Here is a 13,136-nt window from a genome sequence, read left to right on the forward strand (position 1 = left end):
TTTTTATTATTTTTACTAGAGGCTCGGTGCCCAAATTCGTGCGTAGGTGGGGTCCGGCAGGCCCATCCAATTAGGGCGGATCCGGCTGGGTGGTGGTGGCTGGACACAGGAGGTTGGCCAGCTGGCCCTGCCCCCAATCAGGGTGGGGTGGTGTGATCGGGGGTGGGGTCAGCTGGGGGAGGGGCTTCGGGCAGTTGGGCAGCCAGCCCCACCCCCCCTCGAACTCCTGGTCGAGGGGACAATTTGCATATTAGCCTTTTATTATATAGGATTTTGGTGGGATGACATGTAAGGGAGGTTTTAAAAGATGAGGCAGCCTCCCAGGCAGGTCTGCTCTCTGATCGCATGAGGGGAAGCTCTGGTGAGGCCTTTGGTTCGTATTGATGCCTCCAGCCCAAGGGCAGGACTTCCTGAGTGTCTGGATCTTCCACCGAGCAAGCAGCCTGAACCACCACCAAATCCACTCACACACTTAAGCCCCACGGGCACCAAATACTAAGTAGCCAGGACAAAAGTTGTTATGGAAACCATTTTAATGGTAGGAAATGTTTTCACCAACTGCCCGGGAAGTTGTAAGGCCTGGCCCACATCCCATGGGACCTAGGGCCCCTGGGCAGCCACCCAGAGCTCCCGCCCCCACCCCCATTTCCACCCAGTGTGGGAATGTGTGTTTGGTTCTCAGACCATGGTCTGGGAAGCCACAGTGTTCCCCTATCCTGCATGTCCCGTTGCTGCCCCTGGGAAGGGTAGGTTGAGAACATCCCCATCCATAGACCACTCCCTATAGCTGAGCCTTGTAGTAGTTTGAGTCGTCCTGTCTCCATCTCACTAAGGTGGGAGTTAGGGCTCAGGGAGGGGACGTGTTTTGGCCAGAGTCACAGGGAGTCAGTGACAAAGTGAGATTCAAACCCAGGCTGCCTCCCGAGCCCCTCTGTGCCTAAAATAGGAGCTACGTCAAAGCAAGGATAGTCTTCTTTTTGTTGCTAAATATTTCCATTGATTTACAAAGTTTCTTTTGGGAAGAAAGTAATAAATATACAATTATAAAGCAAACTCAAAGCTTTTGGTCTAGAAAGAGATGGCTGCATGGGGTGGATGGAGATTGCCCAGGAAGAGTGACTGTTAGCATGGCTGGGCGCTCCAGACCAGGTGACTGGATCTGAGCGAATCACACTGTCCCGGCTTAGGACTTTTTGACTGTATGATAGTGCACACGTGCTATATGCATTCCGTAGAAACGGCACTTTGAATTTTGACCTTTTCCCAGGCTAGCCACATGGTGGGATGCCCTATTGTGACGCTGGGCGGCCGCAGCTCCAGGCAGCCACGAGCGCACAAGGGCAAACCACCGATGCTCTGTAGTTTACTGCCCCCAGCACTGGTTTGTCTTCTCATCCCAGCATGCCTACCAAACACCCATCTGTCTCCTGCTTCTGGTGAGAAGAGGAAGGCAATTCTTGAGATGAAACTCAAGATAAATGCCCAACTAAAGGCTGAGCACGTGGAAGGTGGGCGGCTAAACTCTGATGTCCGGTAGGTTAGGTGGTAACTGCATTTTTGACTTAAAATATTTTCAAATTAGTTTTTTTGGGGACGGAACCCATCCTAAGCCGAGTAGCATCTATACTTAGCGTGCCGTTCCTTTCTCTCCACAGTGCTTCCCTTAGAGAAAGCAACTCAGCCCGCCTCTCGGGCACTGATTCTAAGGTGGTAGGCTCCCCCCGTGAGCTCTGGCGGGCCCTCGGGCCTAGAAGCACACCATGGGCAAGCCTCGGAGGGCATTTCTCCAGCCGGTCTGCCAAAGGGAAAACTGCTTTTGTGGACACTACACAAGCCACGACGGCAGAGAAGCGGCGGCCAGGGCTACTGGTGCTGTGCTTGAGAGCCTGGCCGGGGCTCGGGACCCACCTCACACCCGCAGAGTGGCCACGGGATGCTGACATTCACAAACCACGTAACACGTCCCCCCACTCGTCCAGTGCACTCCCAGCCCAGCACTCCTACCCAGAACCGGGTGAGACACTGAACCAATTCAGAGATAAGGGTAAGATTTATATTCCTGTGGACAGTGGCATGATCACTTAGCCCTTGGGTTCAAATTCCAGCCAGCGGCTGATGGGAATGTGGTCCCTGCCGGAATGAAAGCACCCTGACGTCTGTCTTCGCCAAGGCAGATGGATGAGTCAGGTGTGACGCTTGTGTACCAGGACTGGGAGCAGTCTGCTCCAGCCCCCGTGCATTGTGCGTTGTCACACCAGCCGACTCGCACTGCAGCACCAGTGGTTTCTAACAACTCCCTGCAGAATGGAGCCTGTGAGAAGAAGGAAGTAACTCGGGCAGTTCCACACCCTGCGTTCTCCATTTCCTCCCGCAGAGCAAGAGAACTAGAACTTGCTAGCAGTGCCCTGGCCAGCCAGGGCTCTTCGAGGTCCTGAGGCAGCAGGTGAGGTTCTTAAGGGGCATGTCCAGGTAGAAGAAGGAGGCGGCTGCCCACCAGGGCTCTTGTCTCCCAGGCAGTTTCCAAACAGAAGTCTCCCCACTGCCAAGTCCTTCGGCTTGCCTTGTTCTTCCCCACCTCACCTCTCGCCAGCCCATACCCCGAGCAAAGGAGGGACAGAGAACCTTACAAAGCTTGTCTGCGCTGCTCTGCTGGAGTCCACGGCTGTGTGTGCTGTGTCCACCTGACTGGGTAGCTAGTCTACCTCCAGGATATGTTGGGGACGAACAGACAGCTTCCAGGTCCCAGGCCGTAATTTTTCTCCAGCGGTGGTCCAAGTGGGGCTGGCGGCAGAACCCTGAAGGGCCAGGCAGGCAGTCCCGGCCCTGAGAGAGGTAGAGGGGCCCCGACAACTTGCACTTCATGCAGAAGATCCCCTTCTAGACTTTGGCATAAAAGTCTCCGTTTCCTTCTTAAGTTAGGGTAAGAAAACACTCATCATGAATGTTTGGGATGAAGCCTCACATTCACATTGGCCTCAGTGGCCCATGTTTCCTGAAGTCATCCACCCAAGGCCAGTCCGACAGCTGAGTGGACTTGATCCTTTTGTACAGAACTGGGAGTCGGCTGGCCTTGAGTTCTTCCTCCCCACCAGAGGCACTGCCCCTGGTGGAGAGAAAGCGAGGGCCCTGCTGTTACACAATGGAATGTGGACACTGGCAGAAGCGCCTCCAGAGGAAGGCCCAGGCCCAGAGAGGGGAGGTGACCTACCCAAGGTCTCGGGAACTGGGGCAGAGCCAGGGCTCCTGGCTTCTTAGCCCTGAGTTAAAAAGCATTTGACTTTCCATGAAAATAAATACTAAAAATATTGCCAAGTTACCACAGCCCATGTCGGTAAGCCTCATTCCCAGTGACTTTGCCCAAAAGGCTGTGTTTTCTGTTTTCTAACTACAGTCTAAATCGCTTAAAAAATTGAAAAGCCGTAATGTTCCATTCAGAAGGCAGTCCCGTTAGGTGACAGGCTCCACTTCATGGCCTAAAATTAATCACGTTTATCGGCTGCATAGAGGATGTTGTAGTGGGAAGTTTTATAGAGCAGGTAAACGGAAGGGATGGCAGCCTCGGGGAACACGTGGTGGTTCAGGGCCGTGTCCATCTCGTCCACGTACTCCACCTGCAGGGCGATGCTCAGTGCCTGGGACAGGGCCGTGATCTGGATGTGGTCACACTCCATGGCCATGGGCTCCACTTCCTGCAAAGGCCAAAATGAAAACGCCAATTTAGGAAGAAGGCCTGGCTCTCGTGTTCCTGGGTCAGAGCGTGCCTGCCGCTGAGCCCCTGCTGGTTGTGGCCACGCAGGAGTAAGGCCTGGGAGCTACATCTGGAGAAATCCAGATTTTCCTCTGAAAACTGCCCAGTGTTTAAATGTTGGCAGCTTGTTCAGGTTCATGCTATGCATCATAAACAAAAAACAACTTGGGGCAAATGTGACTTTGGGGCTGCTACTCCTTAATTAATTATGTCCACAGTCCAGTCCGAAGCCCGATTTCTCAGATGGGAAATCTGAGGCCCAGAGCTACACAAGTTCAGGCAGCTCACGGAGGATGCTGCTGGCTGGTTCATCCGTGCTCCTGGCTGGGGAGGCTGGTGCTCAAGTCCCCTTGGGAGAGAGGGTGCAGAGCAGAGCCCAGAGCTGGGGGCCACGTCCCCACGGCCCAAGACCCGGAGGACCTACGTGAGTGCAGAAGTCTTTGATGTCCATCTCCTCGTCGATGAAGTGCCGGAAGAAGTCTGCGCGGTTCCTGATGAAGGCGGAGGTGAGCAGGCGCAGGAATTGCACGATTCTGTCGGAGGCGCTCTGGTCGTTGAACACCTTCAGCAGGCTGGCCACCGAGCCGTCCTTCTCCACCAGCTCCACCACACTGTAAAACTGGGCCCGGGGTCAGCCACGGCACAGCCAGACCCGCGCCGCCCTCCGCCCGCGGGACGCCCGCCACCACATGTTCACTTTCAAATCCTCAAGATCGCGCCAAAGCTAAGTAATGAGGGACTCAGCCCGGAGTCAGGTCTAGCGTACGGCAGTGGGGGTCTCCCTCCATCACGCGCTGGGATTGTTTCTTAGAGATTCAGAACTGAGCGCCCCGCTTCAGGAATGGGGTCAGGGAGTGGGGTGGAGAGGAAATGGGGGGAAGAGATTGAGGGAGAGTTTCCAGCCTGAGAGCTACTCTAGCGAGGTGCCTCCTCCCAGGGGGAGGGCAGGGCTCTGAGCTCTGTGTCGCCCCCCATCCCCACCAGCAGGAAGCACCCCTCAGTCCTTCCCAGCTGGGAGGAGCAAGTAAGGCACAACCACAGAGCTGTGGGCTGGGAAGGGGCTCGGGACGGAGCCCATCCTGTCTGCTGGGCCAGCGTGGAAGGCCCCGGTGCTCAGCGTCGCCGCAGGTTAACTCACAGCATTAAAGAAGTTTCGGAACTTGTGCTCCTCAAAGCCGGCAGTCAGAAGGTCATTTGGGGTCTGCAGTACACGCTCTTTGAACCTAAAGGGACAGATGGATGCTTACAGGAAGTACAGGGAGCGCTGCTGTCACTGTAGCTGTAATCCCCTCTCACCAGCTGTCCCCCAATACAATGAAAAGGCATGTCACTAACAGGTGAAGGATGTCTCTGCCTCTCAGGGACCACACACTGACTTGTTCTGTCCTCACTGTGTACAATCCAAGGAGGTGGGTATTATACCCATTTCTCAGATGAGGAAGGTGAGGTAGTCACCACCTGCTCCCAGACCAAGGCCTCCTGGCTCTGTCCCTCCTTCTGTCTCCAGGGTTCATCACCATCTCTGGCCTGGACCACGCCTGGCCTTTCCTTGCTCCTGGTCGCTTCTCCACAGGGACCTCCGAGTGACCTCCACAGCCTTCTCCCTCAGCACCGGTGTCTGGCCCAGCTCACCACCCTCTTCTCTAATCCAGTCCACAGCCTCCCTCCCGCCCCGCAGCCGCTCCCCATGTGCCTCTCACCCCTTAGTCCCCCCGTCCGCGCAGCCAGGGATGCTCTTCTCAGTAGTGTGCTGGCGACAGCTTGTTCTCACTCACAAGAGCTAGTTGTTAAATTTTTAATTTTGCCAGCCAGGCGTTAAACACAGCCATTATTTAAAAACCAAGTTATGTACACGTATAATTAAGTTATGCTAAAAAGAAACATAATACTCAAAACTCATCATTTTCTGATTATTTTACTATTACATGCTCTTAAGGTTCTCTGTCGGTTGTGTACATATGGTAGAAACACAATGTCACTCAGAAAATGCTATGAATGACTCATTCAAAAGAAGGACCAGGTGGCTTAATTTCTACCCCCTTGGAGAGGATCTATCTTTGGAACAGGAGATGATGGCCTTAACCTGGCAGTTCTCAACCAGGGTGCCTCCCCTATCACACCCCCCACTCCGCCCCAGGAGATACTGGCATGTCCGGAGACATTTTTGATTGTCCTGGCTTGAGGGTGCTCCGGACATGGAGTGGGTGGAGGCAAGGGATGCTGTGAACATCCCACAGAGCACGGGACAGAGGCCAGCCCCACAGCAGAGCAATCCTGCCTGAAATGTCAGCAGTGCCGCCACTGAGAAGCCTGCCTAGCCAGGGGTTCGGACACCAGGGTCCACCGGTCAGCCCTGAGTGCTCTGTGACTGTTCGGTCCTTGGCTCCATCCCTGGCCACTTGGCTGCCCCCACCTCCAACACGGCAGGCAGCTGGGCATCCCCAAACATCAATACCGCTGCCAGGCAGCCCTCCAGCTCCCTCCCTGGGTTAAGTGGGCTGTGCCGAGGAAAAACCTTCGATGAAATTCAGCACCGACGTAGCAGGAGCCCACCCCGCCCCACTCACTTGAGGACCTCTCTGCCCTTCCCCAGCAGCGACTCCAGGTAGGAATAGCCCAGAGCCCGGTAGAAGCAGTTCCCGTCCCCCTTGGTCTTGCGGATGGCGATGAACCTTTTGCTGAGTTCCTGTGGGAGACAGGGCAACGTGGACATCTGCAGCAACACCCCTGCTGTCCTCTGCTGTCAGGGCGGGCCCGACCCCCACCCCCCCAACACGGTCCCTCCCCTCAGACTGCCCGCCCCTTCACAGTCTCATCTATGATCCTCTCCCCCGACCCCCTGCCTCACCTGGATTTTCCTCTGGTAAATCCTGTTTTCAGGATGATCCCGGAGAATTGAGAGAATGTCACATTTCTCTGATATTAGGTGGAAAGATGTTTCAGTCTGAAAGCAAAAGAAGCAAAGTGGGACACTTTCAAAAGCAACTGATGGGCCCTCACCAAGTTCAAAGCCTCTGAACTGCGAGTTACCTGACATCGCGACTGTCACCTTCCCCAAAAGACATGTGTGAGACGTTACCGGGGTCCTGCATGCCCTGTTCCCTGGACAGGGAGTCAGGTCGCCTCCCATGGAAAGTACCATCTGGTACCCGCCGGACTGATTCATCTTCTAGAATATAATGCCTCAAACCTAGCGAACCTTCATGCTGGAGCACGATATGTTCCCTTGCCGCCTCTGTCCTTCCCATCTCACTCCCTCATTCATTCCTTCTTGCAGTCATCCAACAATTTCCAAACACCCAGCCTGCACCAAGCAGTGCTAGAAATGCAGAGGTGGTAGCATCTGGCCGGACGCACCACCTACTGGTGAGAGCTCATATTGCAGCCCAGCTCGGAGTCCAGGTCAATTCCAACCCAGAGAGAAACCTCCTGACCCAGAGTCCCGGCCTGAGGCCTCGGGTGGCTGAGAAGTCACCTGGCAGGGAGCAGGGGGTGGCAGCGGGAGGCTCAGCCCTAGGGAAGGTGCAGGAGACTCTGTCTTAACAGCCACTCCCCTCAGGCCAGGTCTCTGCCTTTCGCTTTTCCTGCCAGACTCAGGGCTCAGATGAGCGGGGAGCGGCACCCCTGCCTCCAACGCACCCAGGAACAGCTCTGATTTCAGCACAAAAATAACATAGGAGAATTTGGTGTTAAAGCCACTGGGGGTTCAGTTTAAAACCTGTGGCCCTGGTACCTGCGCACAACCCAAGGGGACAGTTCTTACGCAACAGTTCACATCTGAGAGGTTGGCGTTAATGGGGAGTTTTGTCAACGGAAAGCCAGTTTTCCATCAATTTATTGCCATCGTTTTTGACGAGTGCCTCCACCCACATGAGCCTTTCTGGGGCGGCCTCTCAGCCCCAATTCCTGTACCCAGCATCCAGGACAGAGGAGAGGTGCTACGACTAAGAAGCATTTGGGGGGGGCATGGATGCCCCGACCCGTCAATGTGTCCCAAGCCACACGGGCCTTCCTTGGCACAGGACAGCTTGTCAGACCCTCTGAGACCTTCTGTTCACCCGGCTGATTCCCAGGGACCATCCCAGGCCTTGGACAGAGGAACGGATGAGATGTCTGTTGAATAGATTTCACCCCCTGTCTGCACCCTCTCCCCTCCAGGAAGAGAATCCCCTGGTCCTTGCAGGTGCCTTTCATTACTACCCCACGGCTCCTGAACAGCCAGGCCTCGGGCTCATGCCTCTACCTGTACCCCCTGCCGCCCTGTGGACCCCCGTCAACTAGCCGTTAGTGCATCTGTGAGCGCCCTCCAGCCAGGCTCTGAGGTGCTGGCGGGCCTCTCATGGGTCCACCCTGGGCCCCAGTGGCCAGCCCCGCCTCCCTCGGAGGCCACTCAGCAGGGGCGTCCTGGGCTGAGTCAGCCTTGTGAACCGGGCCCAGTGCCCCGAAGCCACAACTCATGGCGTGGCCACAGCCTCCAGCTCCGACTCCTAGAGGCCAGAGCCTCCGGGCTGGCCCAGCAGCAGGGCAGGCCCAGAACCTGGCCCACCTCCCTCCTAGAAGGTACCATCACTTCCAGAGGCTCCCGGGGGCTCAGCCTGGCTTTGCCTGCCTGGGGCTAGGTCTCCAGAGTGGGCTGGCTCAGGGGCTGAGAGGAAATAATGCCCTTTTAAATGTCTACTTTAGGAGTGATGTGTATATACAAATACGTGGAATGATCAAAACAGTTTTACTCAGGTGAGTAATCAAAAATGCTTGGAGGCCGAAGACTTAGGAAAGGCCTAGAGCCCCGAATGGTTTCCTATCGCTGTCTCACAAAGTAGCACAAACTCGGGAACTGAAACAGCACGGACTTACCGTTACCTGCGTTTCCTGGAGGCTCGGGGGAGAACCCATTTCCTTAGGTTTTTCCTTTTCTACCGGCTGCCGCACTCCTTGCTCATGATCCCTTCCCTCCATCCTCCTGCTCCTTCTCACTCTGACCCCCTGCCTTCTAAGGACCCTTGCGATGACACATGGGCCCCCCTGGTAACTCAGGGTATCTCCCCTTCCCGAGAGCCTCACCTTCATCACACCTGTTGTTGCCGTGTGAGGTACCCTGTTCAGGGGTTCTGGGATTAGGCTGTGGGCATCGTTGGGGTGCTATGACTCAGCCCACCATCCCAATGCCCCTTCTCTGCTGTTTAGCTCAGAAAATAGGGAAGACCCTGTGCTTGGGCCCCCATATGTCTTGGGTCACAGTTATTGGCTGGCCGTGCAGAGACCCTGAACTAGAGACTGGCCCCCCTTTCATTTGATGCCTGAGCTTGTACAATATCCTCAGAACTGGTCTCCGGCTCTGACCTCTCCCTGGAGATCTGGCCTCAAACAGCCACCAGCCACTGGCATGTCTGACCAGCACCCCCAAATCACTGTGCCCCTACCTGCTCTCTCACTCCACCTCGGCCTCCCCTCTCAGGTGTCCCCAGCTCCCCTAAAGGCCCCTCCAGCCAGCAGAGCTCACACCGAAGACCCAGGAGTCCTCTTCACCTCTTCTCCTTCCCCATCAACCTGCTCCTGGGTCCAACCTGAGCTGCCACCATCTCCCCCAACCCCAAGAGGCTGCAACAGGGTCCCTAATGGGCTCCTGGCTTCCACCCCGCCCCCATCCCGACCATCCGACGCAGCACCCCGGGCTGGCGGCTCAACATGTAAACCAGGCCATGGCATGCCTTTCCTCAGCACCCCCAATGGCTTCCCTCCCTTGGGAGAAGACTGAGAGGACGGCTCCCACCCTCCGCCTTCCCCTCCCTCTGGCTGAGCCCAGCCACAGTGACACTCAGTGTGTTCCTCCAGCAAGACACACACGTTCCTACCTCAGAGCATCCACACCTGCTGTTCCTGCTGCCTGCAATGCTCTGCTGCCTCCTCACGTGACTCGGTGACGTCACCGCCCCGACAGGACCACCCAGTTTCATTTCATTCCTCTGACCCGCAGGTTCCCTCATTCACTTGCACACTGTCTGTCTCCCTCCACTAGGATGTCAGCTCCATCAGGGCAAGGACTCTGCCTGCCAGGACTAGAGCCCCAGTGCCTGGCACCCAGAAATGCTCCAAACTGCATGCTGAGTGGATGACAGCGAGTGGATGAGCCAGTCTCAGACTCCAGCCGGGCCACCTCCAGCCCTGTGTCCACTGCACTGCCAGAGCGATCATCAACGTCAACCAGCTCTTCCTGCTCAAAACGATGCTATGGTTCTTCCCACCAGCAGAGTAAACCCAACCCACGGCGCAACATGTTCTGACCCCGCCCGCTTTTCTTTTCTTTTCTTAAACATACTTTTATTGATTTCAGAGAGGAAGGAAGAAGGAGACAGAGAGAGAATCTTTAATCGGCTGCCTCCTGCACGCCCCACACTGGAGATCAAGCCCGCAACCCAGGCATGTGCCCTGACCGGGAGTCAAACCATGACCTCTGGTTCATAGGTTGGTGCTCAACCACTGAGCCACGCCGGCCGAGCCCCACCTACTTTTCTAGAGACTCAGCTCTCCCCCCAGCTCCCTGCACCCACACCGACCACTATCCTTCCCTAGAACACCCCATTCTTAACCATATTTCCAGGCCTCTGTGCCCTCCTGCCTGGGGTGCATTCCTCCCATGGTCCCTCCTGAAGGAACACCCTTCAACACCCAGTTGCCAAGCCCTCCCGGTGAAGGCCTCCCGCACTCCCGCTCCCTCAGAGGGTGCTGGCTTCCCGCTGTGCTCCCAAAGCCCTGGTCAGACCTCAGGCCAGGACCAGGGGCTCCGGAAGTGCTTGTGTCCGGCTAGGCTTGACCAACAGGCACTAAGAGTGGGCAGGCCCTGGCCTTTGTCCTCAGTGCCCAGCATGACTAGAATGCCCACTGGGGTCTTGTTTGACAAGTAAAAGCACAAAGTCACAAAAGGGCCCTGTGGTTTTCTGTTCACTACTGACACCCATGCATTCACCCAACGTTAAATGCACTTCGAGTGAGCATGGGACCCTCATCACCTACAGCCCCCCCGGCCCCCCGTAGCAGCCCAGGTCTGGTCCTCATCCTGGCCCTGTCTCCCCACGGGGTTTTGTGTCTTCTAGCTGGGACCTTCCTCAAGCGCAGCCCATGACTTTGAAACAGGAAAGGAGAGAAGACGCTGTATCTTCCAAAGACATTCTCCTCTGCCCACCACGCACACACTCACCACCACTCACACCACACAGCCCAGGGTCCACCACGGTGCCTGGCAAACAGCAGGTGCTCAATAAATGCTGAGTGAATAGAAGAGAACAGACCCACGTAGCCTGCCTCCCCCCCCCCCCCCCCATTATTAGGGAGGCTGGGTGCCTTGGAGATGTCCTACTTAGTGGGTTGATCACTTCCTCTTGGAGGCACCCAAGCCTCCCAGTGACGGTGACCGGGTGAAGGTGTGATGCTTGGACCCCACCTGCCCTCTAACTTCCAGCCTCATGAGTCCAGGGCAGGCAGAGCGGCGGGGTCAAGGGCTCACTGTACAGCACCAAGGGCGGAAGCTGAGGTCCCAGACCCCACTGTCCCTGCTGTTTTCTCAGCTACCCAGTGGTGACCGGAAGGCATCCAGCCTCCAGCTCCAGGTTGGCTAAACCCATTATTACCCACCTCAGACTACTCCCTGGTGGGTGATGCACAAACACCTGGGCCCCTTTCAGGGCAGCAGAGCCAGGCAAGCCCTTGGGCCCTGGGTAGAAGCAGGAAGCGGTGCTTCCTCATGCCCCAGAGACCTCAGCCACACCTCAGCAGCGAGCTGGTTTGTCCAGGACGCTGGGGCTCAGGTGACCCGGCTGCCCACACCACACCCAGAACGTGTGGGGCCATGACCCGGCTTTGACCCCTGCCCCTGCCTGGCAGCATCCGGCAATAGTGACCCATTTCTATGCCCAGACATGGGGGAAGGAGACCGAGCAAAAAGAACCAGGCACCTGTGCACACCTATTACCAGGACTGATCACAGGAAAAGCCGCCCCCGCCCCCCATGTGGTCCCCTTGGCAGCCCATTTCACAGATGAGCAAAACAGTGCTAGGGAGGGGACTGGGCCAGCCAAAGCCTCTGGGCTTCCCAAGGGGTGGAGGTGAGATTTGAACGCAGTGCTGTGACTCCCAGGGCCACCCGCCTTTCCACTCCACAGGACAGGGGGGTGGGGTGGGGGGACAAGGGACCCACAGGGGAGGGTTCAGGCCGGCAGCACCGCAGCACCCTGGCTGCCTGGCCCCTCCCCAACCCGGGAAGGTGCCCTGATGGAACAAGAGCACTGGGGCGAGTCCAGAGGCTCGGGTTCAAGTCCAGGCTCCCCCAGACCGTCCCGTCCCCTTCCTGTCTGGGCCTCGTTTCCCCACCCGCTCAAGCCCCCGGTTTCTCAGCTCAGACGGGGCTCTGAACCAGGGGCTCCTCCAGTCTTGGCTTCGCCCTCCCTCCTCCCCGTGCGAGTCCTCCCTCGAAGCACCTGCGCTTGATGTGCGGGCCAGACTGGCTTCAGTGACCCGGCCACTGCGCACCCCAGGTCCACGCGTGGGCCTCGGGGGGGGGGGGGTGTCCGATGGCTGAGCAGCCGACTGGGGTTACTTAACAAAGAAGCGCAATGCTTAGCCCTGGAAACCCCCCCCCCCCCCCTCCGCCCCAACCTGGCTCCCGTGAGGGCACCTACCTCGGGGACACCTGGGACTAGCGCGCCTGGGCGGGGGCCATGGGGGCCAGGCTGGGTCCCCTTCGCTGTGCGTCCGCTGGGGCGGCGGGGTGCGTCCCGGGCCCCGCAGGGCCTTCCGAGGAAGGACGGGGCCCCTAGCACCCGCCCCGACTCAGCGCTCCCGGGGTCCGAACGCCACGGGTCCGCGCTGGGACCTGAGCCTCGCGCCCGACCCCCGTCCCGCGAGTGCACATGCGCCAGGGCGGCGACCCCGCCTCCCGTGCCCACTCCCCGCTCCCCCCACGACCACTGACCATAGTGACCGGAGCCGTCGGGCCAGGTCCCGCCCCAGCGAGGAGCGATCGGTGCGGGAGGGCGCCGCGGAGCCACCGGCTGGCTACGCCGTTGGTTCGGGCGGCAGGGGCCTCGAGGGCTGGGGGGAGAGGGAGGCGAATACACCCGACCGCTCCGCAAACCAGAGGCCAGACCTACGCTGTGTCCCAGCGAGACACACGCCCCGCGATTGACGTCTGAGGCGGGCAATCAGAGGCCGGCGCACAAAACGTCACAGAAAGTGGGTGGGCCTTCACTCGCCTTCAGCCTATGCGTTAGGGTCCATCTGACAGGGTACCGCCCCCTTTTAAAGACACAGAAAGCTTTTAAGTAAGGAAGGAGTTCGCACCCTCCGGAAAGAAAGGTCTTCCTTTGTAAAGGCTTCGTTTGTAACCAGAACTGCA

At 57.5% G+C, this 13,136-nt stretch overlaps 1 protein-coding gene across 1 annotated transcript; it reads right to left on the bottom strand.

Moving 5' to 3' along the window:
• Nucleotides 1-515: 515 nt before the first annotated feature.
• On the bottom strand, nt 516-12,910 carry OTUB2 (OTU deubiquitinase, ubiquitin aldehyde binding 2). The gene is made up of 6 exons (XM_036315898.1): nt 12,714-12,910; nt 6,597-6,692; nt 6,316-6,434; nt 4,887-4,971; nt 4,173-4,367; nt 516-3,689 (listed from the first exon to the last, which is right to left on the bottom strand). The coding sequence occupies exons 1-6, from the start codon at nt 12,714-12,716 to the stop codon at nt 3,480-3,482; spliced, it is 708 nt and encodes a 235-aa protein (XP_036171791.1). The 5' UTR covers nt 12,717-12,910; the 3' UTR covers nt 516-3,479.
• Between the last annotated feature and the right edge of the window lie 226 nt (nt 12,911-13,136).

The sequence above is a fragment of the Myotis myotis genome, unplaced genomic scaffold (genome assembly GCF_014108235.1).
Source record: "Myotis myotis isolate mMyoMyo1 unplaced genomic scaffold, mMyoMyo1.p scaffold_m19_p_1, whole genome shotgun sequence".
NCBI lineage: Eukaryota > Metazoa > Chordata > Mammalia > Chiroptera > Vespertilionidae > Myotis > Myotis myotis.

Coding starts and splice junctions, on each gene's coding strand:
- OTUB2 (XM_036315898.1), bottom strand. Junction 4,972..6,315: donor AAGGGCAGAGAGGTCCTCAA/GTGAGTGGGGCG, acceptor CTGTCCCTTTAG/GTTCAAAGAGCGTGTACTGC. Junction 4,368..4,886: donor TCCGAAACTTCTTTAATGCT/GTGAGTTAACCT, acceptor CCCCGGGCCCAG/TTTTACAGTGTGGTGGAGCT.